Source organism: Heteronotia binoei, chromosome 21 (genome assembly GCF_032191835.1).
Source record: "Heteronotia binoei isolate CCM8104 ecotype False Entrance Well chromosome 21, APGP_CSIRO_Hbin_v1, whole genome shotgun sequence".
Taxonomy (NCBI): Eukaryota; Metazoa; Chordata; class Lepidosauria; order Squamata; family Gekkonidae; genus Heteronotia; species Heteronotia binoei.
The window spans coordinates 150816135-150838115 of NC_083243.1; the positions used below are offsets into that span (position 1 = coordinate 150816135).

At 44.8% G+C, this 21981-nt stretch overlaps 1 protein-coding gene across 1 annotated transcript in view; it reads left to right on the forward strand.

The window, feature by feature from the left end:
• The window catches only part of NCR3LG1 (natural killer cell cytotoxicity receptor 3 ligand 1), a 48451-nt gene that overhangs the window by 13130 nt on the left and 13340 nt on the right, over positions 1-21981 (forward strand). The window contains exons 4-6 of the mRNA XM_060262755.1: positions 4130-4228; positions 14112-14510; positions 15769-16080. Of these exons, the coding sequence (XP_060118738.1) occupies positions 4130-4228; positions 14112-14510; positions 15769-16080 (810 nt within the window). The remainder of the gene's footprint in view (positions 1-4129; positions 4229-14111; positions 14511-15768; positions 16081-21981) is intronic.

Genomic DNA, 21981 nt, shown 5'->3' on the forward strand with positions numbered 1-21981 from the left:
GGAGACCACCCCACTGGGGGATCCACACCCCGAAAGTGATGAAGGTGGCGCAGATAGAGCCAACAGAGCAAACAGGACAAAATAAATAGGCTGCATTATGCAGCACAGTTGAGAAAGTGCCTTATCCCATATACTGATGAAGTAAATACAGGATCTGAGAACAAAATTGCACCAGAAGACACAAACACAAAGCTCCCTTACACTGAATCAGTGCTTGGGTCTAGTCCAGTCAGTGCTGTCTAGTCCAGTCACAAACACAAAGCTCCCTTACACTGAATCAGTGCTTGGGTCCACGAAAGTCAGTATTGTCTAGTCCAGTCACAAACACAAAGCTCCCTTACACTGAATCAGTGCTTGGGTCCACGAAAGTCAGTATTGTCTAGTCCAGTCACAAACACAAAGCTCCCTTACACTGAATCAGTGCTTGGGTCCACGAAAGTCAGTATTGTCTAGTCCAGTCACAAACACAAAGCTCCCTTACACTGAATCAGTGCTTGGGTCCACCAAAGTCAGTATTGTCTAGTCCAGTCACAAACACAAAGCTCCCTTACACTGAATCAGTGCTTGGGTCCACCAAAGTCAGTATTGTCTACTCCAGGGGTGGCCGGAGGGAGGGAGGGAGGAAGGAGGGAGGGAAGGAAGGAAGGGAGGAGGGAGGGAGGGAAGGAAGGAAGGAAGGAGGGAGGGAAGGAGGGAAGGGAGGGAGGAGGGAAGGAAGGAAGGAGGGAGGGAGGGAAGGAAGGAAGGAGGGAAGGAAGAAAGGGAGGAGGGAGGGAGGGAAGGAAGGAAGAAAGGAAGGAAGGGAGGAGGGAAGGAAGAAAGGAAGGAGGGAGGGAAGGAAGGAGGGAAGGAAGGGAGGAGGGAAGGAAGAAAGGAAGGAAGGAGGGAGGGAAGGAAGGAGGGAAGGAAGGGAGGGAAGGAAGAAAGGAGGGAGGGAAGGAAGGAGGGAAGGGAGGGAAGGAAGGAAGGAGGGAGGGAGGGAAGGAGGGAAGGAAGAAGGAAGAAAGGAAGGAAGGAGGGAAGGAAGAAGGAAGAAAGGAAGGAAGGAGGGAGGGAAGGAAGGAAGGGAGGAGGGAGGGAGGGAAGGAAGGAGGGAGGGAGGAAGGAGGGAGGGAAGGGAGGAGGGAGGGAAGGAAGGAAGGAAGGAAGGCCGCCCCCTCCCACCAGCTGCCCCCCCCGCTTTCGGCCCCCTCCCTCCCTGCTTACCTTCATCCAGGGCGGGTGGCAGCCTCTCCTCCGGGCGGCTGGTGCTGCTGGCGGGGCTGGCGGCGGCTGCAGAGGCCGGGGAGGGCCTCCGCTGGTTTCTGGAGGGCCTCCAGGGACCAGCGCTGGCCTCTCCGCGGCCTCTCCGCGGCCTCCGCTGGTCGCTGGAGGCCCTCCAGAGTCTCTGGAGGGCTTCCAGCGACCAGCGGAGGCCGCGGAGAGGCCTCCGCCACTGCCGCCTTTCCCGCCGGCGCCCGCGGCCCACCGCCTCCGGGGCTGGCTAAACCAGGACCTCTAATGGTCCCGGTATAGCCAGCCCGGGAGGCGGGAATAGGGGGCCAGAACCGGGACATTCCCGGGTGCCCGGGACGGTCTGGCCACCCTAATCTGAACACACTGGAAAAGTGGGCAGATGTGAACAAGATGCAATATAACAAGGATAAGTGCAGAGTTCTACATCTGGGTAACAAAAATGAGAAGCATGTATTCTCAGTGAGGCATACTGGATGGGTAGCAGTGTGAATGATCTTGGGGTATGGGTGGACAGGATAAATATGAGCAGTGAGCGTGATGCAGTGGCAAAAAAGGCTAATGCTGTTTTGGGGTGTATTAACACAGGCATAATATTCAAATCACAAGATGACATAGTCCTGCTGTACACTGCACTGTTCAGGCTCCACCTGGAGTATTGTGTGCAGTTCTGGAGGCCTCACTTCAAAAACGATGTGGACAGAATGGAGTGGGTATAAGGGTGACAAGAATGATTAGGGGCGTGGAGACCAAGTCCTGTGAGGAAAAGCTGAAGGACTTGGGAATGTTCCATCTGGAGATGAGGAGGTGGGGGAGGGCAAGATTGCTCTCTTTAAGTACATGAAAGGCTGTCACTTGGGAAGAGAAGGGAGCTTTCCCTGTTGGCTGAAGAGGATAGGACTCACAATAATAGGTTTGATAGTACTTGCAATAATGAGTTTAAATAAAAGGCAGAAAAGTACTAGCTGGACATTGAAAAAAATAAATATTAGGAAAAAATGTTTTACAGTAAGAGTAGTTCAGCAGTGGAATCTGCTGCCTAAGGGAGGTCGTGAGCTTCAAGCAGCAGCTGGATGCAGACTTATCAGCTGGATGAAAAATTTTAGGCTGATCCTGCATTGAGCAGGGGGTTGGACTAGACCAGGGGTAGGGAATGTTGGCTCTCCAGATGTTTTTTGCCTACAACTCCCATCAGCCCCAGCCATTGGCCATGCTGGCTGGGGCTGATGGGAGTTGTAGGCAAAAAACATCTGGAGAGCCAATGTTCCCTACCCCTGGTCTCTATGGATACTTCCAAATCTATGATGCTAAGATGAGTGGTTTCATTTATTTTACTTTTAAAGGCACTAAAATATCAATATATTTTTTAAAAAATGCAGCCAGGATATTGACATATCAATATAAACATGTGCAAAAAATTTAAAGGAAGAGGTGTGCAATGAAGCCACCAATAACAGTACACTCTCCCTTGAAAATTCTGATTTTTTAAAACGTGGAAGAAGATAAACTGTGAAAATATAGGAGAAAAGACTCCACAACTGTGGAGTCCACAACTGTGAAAATATAGGAGAAAAGAAGAAGACTGCAGATTTATACCCCACTTTTCTCTCTGAATAAGAGAGTCAGACGGTTTACAGTCTCCTATAACTCCCCCCACACACACAACAGACACCCTGTGAGGTGGGTGGGGCTGAGAGGATTCTCATAGCAGCTGCCCTTTCAACTCCTGCGTAGCTATGGCTAGCCCAAGGTCATTCCAAGCAGCTATAAGTGAAGTAGTGGGGAATCAAACCTGGTTCTCCCAGATAAGAGTCCACACACTTAACCACTACACCAAACTGGCTCTCATGCTGAAGAACCACTCCCAAACTGATTCCAGTGTTTGTGCATCAGATGCCAAGGAAATTGTGCAAGTTGAACATGTAGAAAAACCCAGTGGCAATTCTGGTCCCATATCTAGGCCTAGAATCAGACAAGAAAAGATATATACAGACTGCTTCATCCAAAAGTACACTCCATCTGGAATCAAGCTCCATAAGAGATGCAAAAGAGCAACTCTTTTATGTTATTATGTAGGGAAAGTAAAACTTTTCTGGTTGGCTTTTAGTGGAAAAGATGACGACTATTTTTATCTAGGAGTAAGATATTGGTGAGCTGTTTGATTAGTTGATGTTGTGGGTTCCCCTATTATTTATCATTTATTGTTGTTTGTATTTTATATTTCAACTTTTAAAATACATAAAAATTGCCGTAGGACAATCTTTTAAATGGTTGGAAAATTGGTATAGAATCTTTAAAAAAATAAATTGCTATGAGAATGGGAAACTTCTGGGCCAATAATAAAATGAGAAGAAAGATCCACATTGGCTCTGCGTGTTGAACAGGGAGAATGTGTGTTGGTCAAGATTTCCCCCAAACTGACAGTGTCTTAATATAGTGTTCTGAAGTGGCAGCCCAATCCACTGTGATTCCCTGAGTGCTGACTTCTGCTGTGATATGGTTCTCTTGCCATAAGGTAGTCATTTCACCTTTTCTTGGACATATGGACATATGAAGCTGCCTTATACTGAATCAGACCCTTGGTCCATCAAAGTCAGTATTGTCTACTCAGACTGGCAGCGGCTCTCCAGGGTCTCAAGCTGAGGTTTTTCACACCTATTTGCCTGGACCCTTTTTTGGAGATGCCAGGGACTGAACCTGGGACCTTCTGCTTACCAAGCAGATGCTCTACCACTGAGCCACCGTCCCTCCCCAAGATGAGTGGTTTCTTATAATGTGTAGCAAAATCACCAGTGCTAATTCTACTTCTTTATGGTAAGGTATGATAAGGCTGATACGTTTTGTAATGTATGAGACAACAGGAGCTCAATATATGCTCTTTATCTTGTTTTTACAGACCCTCCACAAAATTTAGGCTGGCTAGCTGGACTGTTTGCCATATTGATAACAACTTCTGTTGTTGCTGCATTTGTATACTATTGGTGGTTTATGAAAAGTAAGTAATTTTAAATATGCATTGTGGTGGTATTCACTACACAAAAATGTATAGTTCTTGTGATGGTTCATGCTTAAGAACTGGTTCTCATCTACCTAATATTGTAAATCTCAGGCAAGAAGTTGTCCAGGCTTCCCTCTAAAATTATGAAGACAGTGGATGTGGATGTGCATCTGGGAGTTTAATTTCCCCCCAGACTTGAATACCAACATCCCCAGGGAAAATAATAGTTCAAGGAGAGTTTAATTCACTCCATGGTGTTTATGTCAATTAAGAATGACCACATTCAGATGTCACAACACTGGTTTGTCTGTGGTGGGCATATGCATAACTTGCTGCTGAGCTCTTATGCTTCCCTTGCTTCTCCCCTACATCTCTCATTTGTGGAGCACTTCTAAGGGCTTCTAGTTTTGGGAAGCTTGAATCCAGCTCCAGTTTTCTGTGACTGATGTATTTAGGTGCCTGGGTGAATTGGAATCCCCCCGTCTTTCCAAAGTGGAGTTCTAAATGTGAAATTCTCGTGGGTGCTCTGAAGTTTACCCCACACCCCAACCAGGAGGAGGAATCCAGAATCTACTTACCTGGAAAGGGAAGGCTAAGCATAACAATCTAACTATCTCCAATTGCTGCTTAGAACCTCACCAGTGGACTCCTGCTTGAAGTCTATACTGCTTAGCCGGAACAGGCCACTGAGTCAGCAGTTTCCTGCACTGGAGACAGGCTTGCTTCATCATCTTTCTTTGTACATCTAGGATAAAGCCTGGACTCCTGTGGGGGTAGGGAGAAACCACTTTTTTTTGGGGGGGGGGCACAAGGGCAAGGGCCTGTTTCTTTGTTTATAGAACCAGTGATAATAGGAGGGCTAAAACACACATGAGATTATTTGGGAATGGCAATCCTAGTCTTTAGCTACCTTCTGAATAGAGGGATAGCTAGTGGTTGTGTACCTTGGGGAATGGGCTGCCATTCTCCTGGTCCTTGGCAGAGGGAGATATGATGGTGGAAGACAAGATGACCATTCCAAAAGAAGGAGACCTGGTTGGCCACTCCCCCTTCAAGTCTGCCTTCCAGCCAATGGGGACCTGGGTGTACTGAGGTTCGGCCCCTTGTCAAGATTCTGTTGCTGAATGCTAGTTTGGCAAATGAAAAACTGCTGCCATTCAGGATTTAATCCTGGATGAACAGGCTGACCTATCATGTTTTACAGAGTTCTGTCCAGATGAGGCTGGGAGTGTTAATCTGAGCCATCTGTGTCCTCCATTTTAGTGAGTATAAATGGGCAGTCTTCGCAGTGGAGGACGGTAAGCAGTGGGGTGCCGCAGGGCTCGGTACTGGGTCCCATGCTCTTTAACTTGTTCATAAATGATTTAGAGTTGGGAGTGAGCAGTGAAGTGGCCAAGTTTGCGGCTGACACTAAATTGTTCAGGGTGGTGAGAACCAGAGAGGATTGTGAGGAACTCCAAAGGGATCTGTTGAGGCTGGGTGAGTGGGCGTCAACGTGGCAGATGCGGTTCAATGTGGCCAAGTGCAAAGTAATGCACATTGGGGCCAAGAATCCCAGCTACAAATACAAGTTGATGGGGTGTGAACTGGCAGAGACTGTCCAAGAGAGAGATCTTGGGGTTGTGGTAGATAACTCACTGAAAATGTCAAGACAGTGTGCGTTTGCAATAAAAAAGGCCAACGCCATGCTGGGAATTATTAGGAAGGGAACTGAAAACAAATCAGCCAGTATCATAATGCCCTTGTATAAATCAATGGTGCGGTCTCATTTGGAGTACTGTGTGCAGTTCTGGTTGCCGCACCTCAAAAAGGATATTGTAACATTGGAGAAAGTCCAGAAAAGGGCAACTAGAATGATTAAAGGGCTGGAACACTTTCCCTATGAAGAAAGGTTGAAACGCTTGGGGCTCTTTAGCTTGGAGAAACCTCGACTGCGGGGTGACATGATAGAGGTTTACAAGATAATTCATGGGATGGAGAAAGTAGAGAAAGAAGTACTTTTCTCCCTTTCTCACAATACAAGAACTCGTGGGCATTCGATGAAATTGCTGAGCAGACAGGTTAAAACGGATAAAAGGAAGTACTTCTTCACCCAAAGGGTGATTAACATGTGAAATTCACTGCCACAGGAGGTGGTGGCGGCCACAAGCATAGCCACCTTCAAGAAGGGGTTAGATAAAAATATGAAGCAGAGGTCCATCATTGGCTATTAGCCACAGTGTGTATATATATATGTGTGTGTGTGTGTGTGTGTGTGTGTGTGTGTATGTATGTGTGTGTGTATATATATATATATATATATATATAAAATTTTGGCCACTGTGTGACACAGAGTGTTGGACTGGATGGGCCATTGGCCTGATCTAACATGGCTTCTCTTATGTTCTTATGTTCTCTGTACAGCAGCAGGCTAGGCAAGGGGTATGTGGGGAGGGGTCATAGTGGTCTATTGCGATTCAATCCATATATTGAGGTTCGTCATCAAGCAGTCTGTTAAGTTTTGAATGTGTGCTTCTGAAGGTGAGTGACCAGGACAGAGTGAGGATTCTGTGGTGTACCATCCACCCTGCTATTGAGCTATCCTGAGCTAGTCAATCTTGTCTCAGGAGTGCTAGTGGAGACCCTAAGACTGGTTGTCCTGGGTGACTTTAACATCCATGTCATGGGCAAGCTAACAAGAGTGGTTTAGGATTTTATAGCCTCCATGATGACCATGGGCTTTCCCCGTGTAATTACTTCCCCCGCATATTTAGCAGGGGATACACTGGATTTGATCCATTATACTGCTGGAAAGGATGATCTGGAGGTGGGGAAGTTAAAGCTGATTCCCCTGTCATATAGGAGATTATGAGAATTACTTCGCGTACTGTCCCTTGTGGACAGGTTAGGCAGCAGAGCATTAGTTTGAGAATTAATAAAGGATCGCACAGGGAAAACCCCCTTCGACCATAAGTAATTCTTTCGCCTCAAAATTAGTGAAGGAATGTTGGGGGATTGAAAGGTAAGCAGAATCCTCTGTATTTAAGACGGATCATTAAGAGATTCAATGGTAATCAAGTCAATTTTGTGATAGTTCAGATGAAGAAGTTCACAGAGATGAGATTTAACTAAAAGTTTACTTCTCCAGCATGGGGTCTTCCTGCCATAAGGACAGACTGTGATGCATACCTTATTGGGCTGTAGAACCAATTGTTGCACGTTCCTTTCATGGCCCACGCTGACCTTAGACTCTGTAAAGGAGCTCCGGGGATCCACATCCTGTGTTGCAGACGGACACCGCTTTAAAGAGGCTAAAGCTCCAATAGAGGTATCATCCAGCCGGGTTAAGTGAACTTTATCCATTGACACTGATAGTCTCTTTATTTCCAAAGAAAGGTCAAGAATTTGATCTTCTAATCCCTTTAACTTCTTAAAGATACATTTCACTGTGCTTGCAATCAGGGTAACTGGGGTGAGCTTCATTATCACAGCATATTTGTAGCTCATGCTGTCTCTGCTGCACCTTTAAAGCCCCCACCCCAGACTGGAGTTGAGAGTCTATGACATCTTCGTGGTCAGACTCATTAGTCAGTTCCTCCTTTTCTGCTGGCTCTAACTCGTCTTCTAGAGGGGAGAAGCGATTCGATGTTTTAATAGCAAATGATGGCAGAGCAGATTTGGACTTGTTGTTTAAGGTAAAAAAGTCCTCTATCCTAAACTATTTGCAAACTGGCAAAGAAGCAAATTCCTCCTCCACTTCTCTTGGCCACTTGCCTGATGCCATTAAGAGGGTTCTGTTGGATGGCAATTGGCACTGTTCTGATAAAAAAATATAAATAAAACAAATACCAGACAACTAATGTCTTAAAACTTACAGATAAAAGCCACAACATCTGCTAAGAATATCATGAAATGTCTTTAAAAGCTAAATTTGTTAGAGCCAACGCTATAGCCGACTGCACTCTGCCATATTGCTTTGCAGGAGTTGACTTAATTTCAACCTTCAGTTAGATTCACAGTTCAAATTAAAAGACTCTAAAAAACCCCTGTCTTTGAGGGACAACGTAAGACTTTGTAATACTTTATAAAACATCAGCTGTAGTTCGTTAGCTGCAGCAGCTTCTGAGTCAGAAAGTGAAAGCAGACGCTTATTAACTGATTAAGCAGCCAGAGCTTGAGAAAGACGAAACAGCGGCACCAAAAATTAAAAGTGAGGTGATAAGGTAAGACTATTTAAAAACAATTCCTTCTATCGAGGCAAGATAAAAGTTAGAAGTTTGAAAACAACTTAGCGTTTTTAGGAGCGAAGAAACAAGCATCTTCCTTCTTCCGAGTCTGCCAAGTGCCTCATCTTTTGAAGAAGGCATCATCTTCAGCAACAAAATATAAGGCTTTGATGGGTTTTCAGGTATCCAGATCTGGTCAGTCCCAATCAAACCCCGAGTTGGATAATGAGTCATCAGTGCAGCAAAAAGCAAATGGCCCAGATGTGTATGGTCCCTTAGGATCATTTGTATCTTCCTTTTACATGCCATATTATACAGATCCACCAATGAGGGGAGAGAACATCCACAAATCTTTTGTGCTCTTCTCGTCACTCTTTGGAGCACCCTTCTCTCTGCTTCCGTGCAGCTCCCAAACCACGCGCAGAGGCAATAAGATAAAATGCTCTCAATGGAACTACGATAAAAGGCAACCAGCAGACTCCCTGACAGTTGTAGTGATTTTAAGAGTCTTAAGTAGTATAGTCGTTGCTGGGCCTTTTTCTCTAGAGCTAAAGTATTTGCCCCCCATGTTAGATCCTGTTTCATGGTAATTCCCAGAAACTTCCATTCTGTCACCTGTTCTACCATACTGAACTGGCAGAGACTGACTAAGAGACCAAGAGAGAGATCTTGGGGTTGTGGTAGATAACTCACTGAAAATGTCAAGACAGTGTGCGTTTGCAATAAAAAAGGCCAACGCCATGCTGGGAATTATTAGGAAGGGAACTGAAAACAAATCAGCCAGTATCATAATGCCCTTGTATAAATCAATTATGCCAAATCTAAAGTAGTTGTCTTTTCAAATTGCTGGTGCCCACAGAGATGGTTTATTGGCAACTCAACAACTGAGCAAACAAAAAATTTTATATACTTGGGGATCACTTTTAATCACAAGTTAAGCTGCATTTCACATCGTAACAACACCGTCAACTTGGCTAAATGTTCGGCTGCTCAAATTAAACAGTTTTTCTTTGCAAGGGGTAACCAGTTAGTTCCAGCAGCAATTAAGGTGTTCAACGCTAAAACGCTAGCCCAAATTCTCTATGGTATCCCTATATGGATCTCAGCATTTACCATGAATGTGGAGGGCATTCAAACCTCATGCTTTAGACAAATTCTTGGTATGCCAAAATGTGTGTCCTACTTTGCTCTCTGCTCTGAAGTGGGTCTGTCTTTAGTGGAGACAAAAGCCTGGATTGCAGTGTTTAAATTCTGGCTCAAAATTCACTTTAGAACAGATCCTAACAGCCTTCTTGATTGTATGAAAAGAGACCCATATATTTCATCCTGGACAGCAGTGCTTATGTCCAAACTTGACCAGTTGGGGATAGAGGTTGATGATTTTTTTACTTCTGATGAGTCATATATCTTCAGATTTTTTAAATTGAGACACTGGGAGTTGGAGGAAATGAAACTACGTTGAACAGACCCTTATATTTGCTCCCCAGCTTCCTTAGGTCTTTATGCTTTCTGCAGCAAAATGCCCCATTATCTATCAGACTTCATCATTCCAAGTCATCGCAAGGCATTTATGTTGGCTAGACTAAATGCGTTTCTCTCCAAAGTTTTACAAGGGAGATATCATTGAGTCCCTTTAGTCGACAGACTTTGTTCCTGTGGAGCAAATATTTCCGACTCAATTCAGCATATATTGCTTGATTGTTCCTTTTATCATAATCTCCGTAAAGATTTATTTTGCAAGCTTTCTTTCTCCACAGATTTGTCTATTCTGCCACCCTGTTATTATTTATTGAATGATATTGAGAGGGAGGTTAGCGAGGCTGTGGCAAAATTTTTGGCTGACATCCTTAAATTTAAATCTGACCATGTATGAAAGCATCTGTAAGCTCAGTTTCATTTTGATTTTATCTCCAATGTTTAAATTTTTATATTCTGTGTATTTTTATTTGAAACTGTTATGCCATTAAAGGTTTGGTATGGTATGGTAAAGGAGATTGTAAGCCACTCTGAGTCTCTGATTCAGAGAGAAGGACAGGGTATAAATCTGCAGTCTTCTTCTTCTTCTTTGATGGCGACAGTAGCAAAAATGCAGTATTTTTCTGCCACAGTTGCATCAGCACGTACTCATCCAGCTCAGCTGTTTTGGGTTGTTTGGAGACTTTTACATCATAGTTCCAAGGAACTGGACTCTGACCACATAATGGCCTTCTGTGATCCATTTGCTAACTTTGCAGTAAAAATCTCCCAGGTCTGCTCTGGGTAAGATGCTGGCATGGATGCATGTTCAGATGACGTACCCTGGGCATCTGCTTGTCTAAATTATTTGGATAGTTTTCAGCTAGTGGAGCTCAAGGATGTGGCCAATATCCTTGCACAGGTGAGACCTATCAACTGTGTTCTCAACCCCTGCCCTTCCTGGCTGATAAAAGCTGCCAGCAGAGAACTGGCTGAAGTAGTAAGGGGAGTAGTAAATGCTTCCTTAAGAGTGAGAGGTATTCCACCCATGATCAAAGATGCAATGATTAGACCTGAGCTGGGAAAAAAACCCTTTCCTGAGCCTTACTATGTTGAACAGCTTCCAAGCAGTCTTGGATTCTTGGGCAAGGTGCTTGAGTGAATCGTTGCTTCTCAGCACCAGAGAATGGAAGAGGTTGGAACCATTTCAGTCTGGCTTCAGACTGAGATTTGGATCAGAGACTTCTTTAGTTGCCCTGGTTGATGACCTCTACCAATCACTAGAACTAGATAGCAGAAATAGTTGGGCTTCATGCTGGGATTTTGACCAAAGACTGTTTGGGTCACCTTGGTTGATGATCTCTACCGAGACAGAAATAGTGGGAATTGTTCTGCTGAACTCTCAGCGGCCTTTGTTACTATCAGTCATAGTATCCTACTGAGCTGCCTGTCAGCGCTTGGAATAAAGGGTACCATGTTATGGTGGTTCGAGTCCGATCTGAGATGTTCAGTTTCAGATCCACCAAGGTAGTGTTGGTGGATTCCTGCTGTTCCCCATGGCATCGGCCTGTCGAGTCCCACAGGGTTCTGTGTTATTCCCCATCCTATTTAACATGAGGCCACTGGGAGGGGTCATCAGGAGGTATCAGGCCCCATAGCTACAGGAGGGGGCCTGGGAGGGGTCAGGCCTCTCCATTAAACTCCCCCTTCAACCTGTATGGCCCCTCCACAGGCAGTATTAGGAGGTGGCTGGCCGCAGGGAGGGCATGGAGCTCAGAGCTGGAAGCAGCAGCAGCAAAGGAAATGTGACTGGGCTGAGCCCTTGGGGGCGGGGGGCAAGTTCATATTTGTTAGGGGAGGGCAAGATATAAATAATAATAATAATAATAATAATAATAATAATAATAATAATAATAATAATAATAATAATAATAATAAAAATTTTATTTATACCCCACCCTCCCCACCAAGGCAGGCTCAGGGCGGCTTACAGGCATGGCAAAGCCATTGAACAATAAAACAGTTATACAATTCAATAAAATTACAATTTACTATTAAATTTTTACATAATCTAAAAACAATCTAAAGACAGTCTAAAATATCTCTATTCGGTGTTATCTCAGTGCAACAAAATAAAATAAAAACAAAGAGGATCCTCCATTTCAGCCCACATTTTTGTCCCATCCCCTCCTCCCTTGGGAAGCCACTCCAGCTGGCTGGCTTTCAGTCAGGGCTGTAAACCAGCCTGAATCAAGAGTCAGCAGAGGACTGGTGAGGGAGCTGGCAGTTTTGTTTCATGCTCCACCTGCTGCAAGGCTCCAGCAGGCTTGGAAAGGAATAGAGTCTTCTGTTTTTTGCAAATGTTACAGTATCAAATGCTGTGCCTGCAGTTAATAGGAGGTATTTTTTTTGCAGGGGGAATATAGTTGGATGAGACTCCTAGTACTCGGTGCCATTTACAGGGCCAAAAGGACCCCCTCCCCCAGGAGTTTGTTTTTCCATGGTAAACAGATGCACCACCACCAAGTCCCACCCTAAGCCTCCAAGCACGCAGGCTGCCCAGGTTTTTTTTTAAGTTTGTGATGTCATTTTGTGTCCCATGGCTCCCCCACCTAACATTTTATCCCCTGGGCCCCCCTGTCTAAAATTTCCTGGCTACGGAGCTGGGAGGTATTGGCTGATCTCATCAGATCTCAGAAGCTAAACAGGGTTGGTGTTTGGATGGGAGACCATCAAGCAAGATGCTGCAAAGGATGGCAATGGCAAACACCTCTGCTTCTCACTTGCATTGAAAGACCCTTGCTGGGATTGCCATGAATTGGTTGTGACTTGACAATGCTTATGTATGTATGTAATCTTAACAGGAGTGCCCAAAATATTGCCACCTATGATCATGAAGACCCATCTACCTTATACAAGTATCTGTTGAAAGTGGCCTGCTTTTCAGTTGGTTCCTTCTTCAGACTTTAGTATAGCTGTTGTCTTAAATTCTGTGCCTGGTTTAGGCGATGCCCCAGTCTGGGGAGCTGCACATCCAAAAGACTTAAGAGATCTTCTGAAATAGTGATGCAATCCTGGCACAAACCCTGAAAGAATAGCCTGAGATTAAAGGGAGTTTATTGAGAAGAATAATTAGCAAACTCATGTCATGGTAATACTATAACTATAGTTGAATACAATACTAGCATAATCACATTGTGAGACAGATATTTTCATACTCTGTCCCCCCCCCCCTCACTGCAATGTGTTTCACTCAGGAAGAGAGAATGGGAAGCAAAAGGCTAAACAGAGTATGCAGCAGGGGCTTATAGCACCCTATTTGTGTACAGGGCCAAATCCCCAAGTATGGGTCCAGGCAGCAAATAATACAAATTATAAATCCACAGGAAGCAACACTGAATTAACAAAGGTACATAATGTCTGCCAGAAACAAGATTTTCTGCTCAAAAGACATTAGTAGTTTTAGGTAAGGAAAAGTTCCCAGGATGCAACACAGCAGAGCTGAGTATGACTGAGCACAACACTGAAATACATATGATGAAGCAGGGCATGAACATGACTTGGGGACAGATTCTGGTTCTGTTTATAGGGAAAGAGGTTTGTGTTCTGATATTTTTTTCTGTCCTTGCTTGGATTGCAGAGAAGAGGTCAGATAAGCCTACCTGAAGGTGAAAAGGAAGGAGTCCCAGTATCATGTGAACATTTTCAAATAAGAAAAAGGAAGGGAGGTCTTTGGGTGGGGAAACAGTTTTGGGTATCTCACTAAAGTGCAGTTTGTGGTGAGAAATTCCAGCCAGTTCAAATTAGATCACTCTGAATTAAGATCTTTTAGTTGTAAATGTCAGTATTGGCTTTAGTTCTTTCTAAGATTTGATACTCAAGCAGCCAGATCCCTCATACAAAAGTGCTCCTGATTAATTACTGATAGGTGTTCCTTAATAACCTGAAGACTAGGTAAAGGGAGAGGATGGCTATTCTCTCAGGTTGCTATTAGTCTCAGAGAGTATGTTGAGTTTATACTTAATCTAGGCCTTTTTCTGCTGGCTCTCAGTCATTGTAAAGCAGATAGGCCAAAATACATTTTCTGGACCTCACGTGACTGGCAAAGGACCAGCTTTCAGTTGCTAAGAAAAGGACCAGCTCTCAGTTGCTAAGGGGAAAAGAGAAAGGCCAGCAGAATGGAGGCTTGATGGTAACTAGTTTTGCATTGTTACTTACAGTTCAACCAACAGTCCTGGCATTTATTGGAAATACAGAACTGAAGCATATGGAAGATTCAGAGCTGCAATGCTTGATTTCTGGTTTTCGGCCAAAGCCATTAGATATAGCTTTTTTCATCACCAAATCTAACAATGAAAAACAGAAGATTTTCTCCTGGAACAGTAAAACAAGTGATGCTGAAAGCAGAGATGAACAGTATCTTCTCCTTACAGAGTACAAGGCTATTAAAGTTTATGCAACTTTGAAAGAACAACAACGTTGGATTTTCCAGGTATCCTGTAAAATACATATAGTTCCAGATGTAAAGCAGCTGGATAAATTTGAACTTTCACTTGAAGTCAGACATGGAGCCCTTCCACATGGTTTCCTTGTAGAAACAGCATCCTTTAAAGTTGCAGGTAAGTAAAGAAGACAGTCTACATTAGCAAAAATAGTTACTTAGCACTGACATCATTCTATCACTGACCTGCTTAGCTGCTTTTTTTCTCCTTAGCACTGACCTGCATTTTTTTGCCAGCATCTGACTCCTCACTACAGGAGTGCATATAGAAATCAATGTTGGATTCAGCAGTGATCTTATAGTGAACAGTAGATTCCAGTGACCTTGGATACCATATATGTGTACCAACAAGGAAGACCTTCTTTATTCTTATTCATGTTGCTCCTTGAGAAGATTGTCTGCAGTTTAGAGACTGGAGTCACTGATAGGAAGATGGAAACCAGCTATATATTTTGCTTCCATTGAATCTAGATGCTGCAACTCAGTCCTTCAATGAATGCAGGAGCACATTCATAAGCTTAACTAGGGCCATCTCAAGCCATTTGGCCTCTCCAAGCATGTCACCCCAACGAGGTGGAGAGCTACAGCAGTTGGGGCATTGGTGGGAGAGGTGGTGCCTCCTGCTGTCTTCACCACCACTTGAACTCAGGATGGGCTCCAGAGGCAGCTCAGGTCTTGGACCGTGAAGAGGTAGAGCCTGCCCTGGATCAAAACAGTGGCAGCAGTGCTTGTCCTTTGGCACTTAGGTCCAGGACAAACTAGAGACAAAGGCTTTGTAATGGAAAAAAAGCCTCTGTTTCCAGCCTGCTTTCAGCCCTACTTGTCCCCTTCTCATTTCCATGTTCCTAGCTGTAATTAGGGTGGGACTCCGCTAAGTTCAGAAATCTCTGCCCCATCCTGATTGTTCAGTGCTTTTCAAATATAGCTAAGCACCTTTCTGATTACAACCAGAGGAAGGCAGGGAGGGTGACTGAGAGACCAAGGTGCTACCCCTGTCATAATGTTGCCCCAAGTAGTTGCTTGTGTCACTTGGATGTAGTGCTATTATATGAAGCTTGGTGTTTTCCCTCTCCTTTTTCTAGTCAGTTGGCTATTTATGGTGTTATTTCAGCAAAATAGACCGAGAAGCAGATAATTTCCTCTTTATTATATGGTTTTCAGCAGCGATTTTTTTCTTGGAAAAAGAGGTGCCAGAATTTTCAAGAGGGAAATGAAGGAGAGACACACGATGCCCCTCACAAATGTTTAAATATTTTGTTTCCACAAAGAGGTTCCGGAACTCCATCCCACCATGTTCCCCCAAGAAAAAAGTCCTGGTTCTCAGTATAAATAGATGTTTCTTTTCTAGTTTCAGACCTAGTTGTTTTCCTTCCTAGCATCACCATTGCTGGATCCAATCTGGTGCTCCACAGACATGCCAAGATCAGAAGAGATTATGACTCTTAATTGTAAAATTCATTCTTATTTTCCCCAAACAATTGATGTGCATTGGGGTGTAGACAATGAACAACTTCCAGAAGAGCCGTTTTTAAGTGATCCTATGAAAGCAACAGACGGGCTTTTTTTCTGCACTAGCAGTATAAAGTATCTTCCAAAAGCAGCAGATTCTGGAAAGAGATTCTCATGCAAAACGAACCTGAGAGGCTCACATCACTCCAGAGAATCTGTTTGGACAATGAAAACTGTGGGTAAGTTAAACAACACACACAGCATTTTCTTTTAATGAATAGTGTGCATTGTTTTTTGATGCTAACTTCAGGGCAGTTTATGTAGACATAATCCACCTTTTCCTTTTTTTTGCATGCAGACTGCACTGGAAAACTTGCATAAAAGTTCAAAATTGCCAGATATTCTTTCTTGTTTGAGCTCTTGAGCAATAATTATACTTTATCTTATCCTAGCATATTTTTCTTTTCTGTCACCCTGTCATATACATGTATGCACTGTCAAGTCACAGCCAACTTAAAGTGACTCCAGCAAGGCAAGTGAGAAGTAGAGGAGGTTTGTCCTTTCTTTCTCTGCAGTGTCTTCCTTGGCAATCTTCCATTGCAGTAACAATCCTGATTAGCTTCTAGGGTCTGACAACATTGTGCTATACTATACCATGCCACTTTCCCTCCCAATCATCCCTATATGTAGCTGCTGTTTTTTTTTCTTTACTTCTCATTGTTTCTAATCTCTCTGCCATGGAAACTCACTGGGTGACCTTAGGCCACTCATTCTCCCTTAGCTTAACCTACCCCACAGGGTTTTGTTCAGAATGTAAGCTTTCATATGCATGCATACTTCTTCAGATGAGGGGATGGGCTACTTGACCCCTACTTTGTTCTACTGCTTCAGACCAACACGGCTGCCCACCTGAATCTATCTACCCACAGGGTTGTTGTTAGAATAAAATGAAGGAAGGGAGAATGATATTCCAGAGTTGTTTTGGATCCTGTTTGGGGAGAAAAGCTGGGTATGAATATCAGAATAGATAAAAATCAGTCTTATGTAAAAAAAGAATAAAATAAAATTGGTGTTTATCCTTAAGAGACAAATTGTTGGAGTGATGACAACCAGGAAATGGTCTCTTCTGCCAGATTACTTTAGTAGTGTAGTGTACAATGAGGAATATTGGCCATATCCTGGGGAAAGATAGATTTTTTTTCAGGCACTCCTGTAGGGAATACAGAAAGTTAGCCTGCACAGTTCATCCTGGGCCCTAGTTGTTCTCTGGTAGCCACATGAGCTGGCAGAAGCTAGCAAGTTATGGCATCACCCATGTTTTGCAATTTGGACATTGAAACACTTCATGCAGTATAGTGAGTCCTCAAAGTAAGCCACAAATACTCAGAATGATCCGTTATTACTTCTTCTTACTTTTACCCCCATTTCTTTTGTCCTCCTCTTCATTAATGTTTCTGGATTTTGGTAACACTTTTGACAGGGTTCCCCATGATGTTGTGATGGAAAACTGGAAGACTGAGGATACTTAAGTAGATAGGGATACTGGTTGTCAGTGGCATTTCATCTAACTGGAGGGAGGTGATCAGTTGGGGTGCCATGGGGCTTGGTTCTGGGCCTAGTAATTTTCAGTATTTTAAAAAACAATCTGGATGAGGGAGCGAAGGGTAGGGTGGCCAGATCGTCCCGGTCAGCCGGGAATGTCCCTCTTTTGGGTCCCAATTCCCGGCTCCCGGACTGGCTATACCGGGACCATTATAAGTCCCGGTTTAGCCAGCCAGCGAGAGGAGCCGGCGGAAGCGGGCGGAGGCTGCGCTGCTGCTGCTGCCTCTTCTCCGTAGCTGCTCTCCTGAGCCCATCTCGGAGGAGCAGCTGCGGAGAAGCGTGGAAAGTCCCGAATCTGGGTCCTTCTAGGACCCTGAGCAGCAACGCTGGAGGAGCAGGAGCAGGCCGGACTTGCGCCCCGCCCCTCCACTCTCTGCAGGGGCAAAGGCGGCGTGCGTGGGCCTGCTTCGCTTCTCCGCCCGGCGCCCGGCCCCTCTGCTGCGCGGGCGGCAAGGGGCATGCTGGGGCGGCCTCGGAGGAGAAGGAGGCTGCGGCGCTGAGCCGTGGCTTCCTGTTGGGGCTTCCGGGCGGGCAGGGGGTCTCTCCACGGGGAAGGAGACCCCGGCCCGCCTGCTGGATGGTTGCCTGGGCCGCGCGGCGGCCCAGCGGTCTCGGGCCTGCCTTTCCCTTCCCTTCCCTTCCCTTCCCTCCCGCCTGCTGGGTGGCTGCCTGGGCTGGGCGGCAGCCCAGCAGTCTCCGGCCTGCCTTTCCTTTCCCTTCCCTTCCCTTCCCGCTTCGCCCGCCTGCTGGCTATATCTATAGCCCTGCCTGCAAGAAGGTAAGCTTTTTGTTTTCTGGGGAGTTCTGTTTGTTTTTGTTTTCTTCCCCCCCCCCCCCGGCAGGCAGGGAGGGGGCTGAAAGCGGTGTGGCCTAGGCTTCCCAACCCCCTCTGCTCTGGCAGGGGACTTCTGGGTTCGCAGCCTAATCTCCCGCCCCCCAGAAATCGGGAAGGGGGGGTGGGGGGGGAGAACATACCTGCAGGCTTCATATTGTTGAGATCCTGAGCCGTTTGTAAAATGTGTGGCTCCTTTAAGGCTGGGCAGGAAGAGCTTCGGAGAACAGCCCCTCCCTTTTTTTCCCCTTTCGTTTTCACAGCAAGTAGAGTTCCCCAATCTTGTAAGTATTTGTGTGTGTGAGAGGGAGGGGGGAGGGGATTCCCTGCTTTAGAAAGCGTGGGGGGGGGAGGGAAATGTCTACTGGGCACTCTATTATTCCCTATGGAGAACGATTCCCATAGGGAATAATAGGGAATTGATCCGTGGGTTTGGGGGGCTCTGGGGGGGCTATTTTTTGAGGTAGAGGCACCAAATTTTTAGTATAATATCTAGTGCCTCTCCCCAAAATACCCCCCAAGTTTCAAGAAGATTGGACCAGGGGGTCCAATTCTATGAGCCCCAAAAGATGGTGCCCCTATCCTTCATTATTTCCTATGGAAGGAAAGCATTGAAAAGGTGTGCCGTCCCTTTAAATGTGATGGCCAGAACTCCTTTGGAGTTCAATTATGCTTGTCACATCCTTGTTCCTGGCTCCACCCCCAAAGTCTCCTGGCTCCGCCCCCAAAGTACCCAGATTTTTCTTTAATTGGACTTGGCAACCCTAGTGTGGCCTAATGTGCAAATGAGTTCCTGCTGGGCTTTCTCTAAAAAAAAAAAAAAAAAAGCCCTGAACGAAACAATGGTGTTGTCAGGGTGTGTGGCATAATATGCAAATGAGTTCCTGCTTCCCCCCCTACAAAAAAGCCCTGTTGAAGGCAACAGCTTTCCTCCACTGTATCTGCTTTCATTTATCTGTTCTGAACTGAGTGCAAATAGACTTCATTTGTCCCATTAGTTGTCTCCTCATGAGCTTGGATGTAGATGAAACAAGTTATTTCCATTAAGCCAGGCTCAGATGTGATAGTAGGCTGAAAACAGCAAATAAATAGTGTGTTGGGACTGGTAATTCTCAATGTGCATGCACTGTGGGGGCTTGAAGCTTGCATTTTGATCATGCATCTCCTGGAATTGAAATAAATGCTGCTTATCAAATGCATTGTGGTATTTTAAGCAGAACAGACAGCATGCAGCTTGTCTGTTTTGAGTTCTGCTAGATACGGAATGTTTTGATATTTATAACTTTGCCATCTGATGTAAGGTAGATTCTGGAGACTGGGAGGCTTCTTGGGTTTCCCAGATGGACATTCCTTTTAAATTTTAGCAAGTGAGGGAAACTGCAAATGGATGGACTTTGAAGAGGAGAGGAAGACAGACAAATGACCTGTGCTTTATGTCATGCAGCACTCTCCAAAAAATGGAGCAGGTCCTTAGAGAGGTCAGATGCCCTATAATGGAACTGACCCCAGTGTGTGTATTTTGCATTTTGTAGAGCTAGCTCATATTTTTGCCACACAATCCTCAACTGAATCAATACTTGCATGGTAAAATATCTTAACTTGTCGCAAAAAAGTGCCTTTTAATGAAATCTTATATTCCCAGGTCTCTCTTTTGTATAAAAGGGTTGAGATTTCATTTATAAGCAGTCGTTTTGAGTGAATGTGACTGTTAGAATGTTGTCATTTGTGCAGTACCAGTCTTAACAGCTTTTGGGCTGATGTTGACCAGTTTCTTAAAGTCCTCATATTTCTGACCTGTGTAGATAGGCTAGCCTGGTCTTATTAGATTTCATGAAGCTAAGCAGGGTTATCCCAGTTTTTACTTGGATGGGGATCAGGAGACTATTTAGAAAGGGTTGCTATGCAGAGGCAAGCAATGGTGTTTGTGTTTTGAAATTAAAATTTCCATAATTCTTTAATGGCTGGAGGGGATGATGGTCGACTGAAGTGGCTTCTTTTATTTACTGTCATCAGTTCTGATATTCTTACAATTTGTACAGGTTTTTTTGTACAAGTACAATTTTTAATATACTCAAATTAATTGAATTTGGAAAGAGGCCATAGCTCAGTGGTCCATCTAGTCCAGCATCCTGCCTCACACAGTGGCCCACCAGTTCCTCTGGAGGTCCAATGACAGAGCACAGAGGCTGAGGCCTTCCCCTGATAGTTGCCTCCTGGCTCTGGGATGCAGAGGTTTACTGCCTCTGAACATGGAGGTGCTCTTCAGCCATGATGGCTAGTAGCCACTGATAGACCTAGCCTTTATAATTTAACTGCTCCCCTTTTAAAGCTATCTATGCTTGTGGGCATTGCTACATCCTCTGGTCATGAATTCTACATTTAAATCACCTGTTGAGTTAAAAAAAACTGCTTCCTTTGTCTGTCTTGAATCTACTGCCCATCAGCCTCATTGGGTGTTATTATTGTGATATTTGGTTAATACAGCAGAGTTCGTCCAGTCACAGAAGTGTGATATTGAGTGAAGAAAATAAATCTCCCAAGAAGAATATTACAAAATAAAGATTACATTTATTAAAGTAGATTCAGTTCACATTCAGGTTGCAGTTGAAAGGAAAGAAAGAAGCCTAAACTAAAGAGCATTTCTAAAACAATCTAAAGGGCACTAATCTCAAGAGCACCTATCACAAGCTAAATGTGGCACTATGTGCTTGGAAGCATGACGGAATTATTTTTACATGAGAGACCTGTAAAGACATGTGACTCTAGGCAGAACCATGCAGAGAATGGAGAGTGTGGTAGAACGTGCCTGCTCTGGTTTGCAGAGTGACACAGAGTGTTGGACTGGAGGGGCCACTGGCCTGATCCAACGTGGCTTCTCTTATGTTCTTATGCAGGGAACCTGACCCTAGTGTCTTAGCATACTGTTTTTCCTACAGATCTGTGATAGAGAGTTGTATGTAAGTAGTGTGGACCCAGAGAGAGGTTCATACCAGTTTTGCATGTAAAAATGCAGTAGTGATACATCAAAGGAGCTCCTTTTTACATTTGCACCACCATCCCGTTCTAAGAGATGGCTCTCTTTTTATTCCAAATGACAGTCAGGATTTCTGTAATTCTGCTTCATTACACTGTACTAATAGTGTAGGCATAACTCTCTTGGAGAACTTCCCCTGGAATCTCACTGGAATCTGTCTGGCTTCTCAGCGCGGAACCCGTTCTCTCTAGTCTTCTCACGTTGAAAAAAGTAAAAAAAGAGTTTTATTTAACTTTATTTCCCCCTTTCCCTCTCTATAAATAATCTTGGTGTTTCCGGCAGTGATATTTGGGGGATTTTTGGGGACGTCACAGGAAGTGCTGTGAAGTCACTTCCTGTTTCTGGCAGTGGCATTTGGGGGAAATGATGTCACAGGAAGTGATGTCACTTCCTGTTTCCGGCGGTGGCATGACATCACCGGAAGTGACGTCACTTCCTGTTTCTGGCAGGTGGCGCGGGGGAAATGATGTCACAGGAAGTGATGTCACTTCCTGTTTCCAGCGGTGGCATGACATCACCGGAAGTGACATCACCGGAAGTGACGTCACTTCCTGTTTCCGGCGACGCACGCGCTCCGCGCGCGCACACCCCTACCTTCCCCCCCCCAAAGGTGTCCCTGGCTGGCCTTCAGACATTATGGTCACCCTAGCGAAGGGACTCATTAAATTTGCA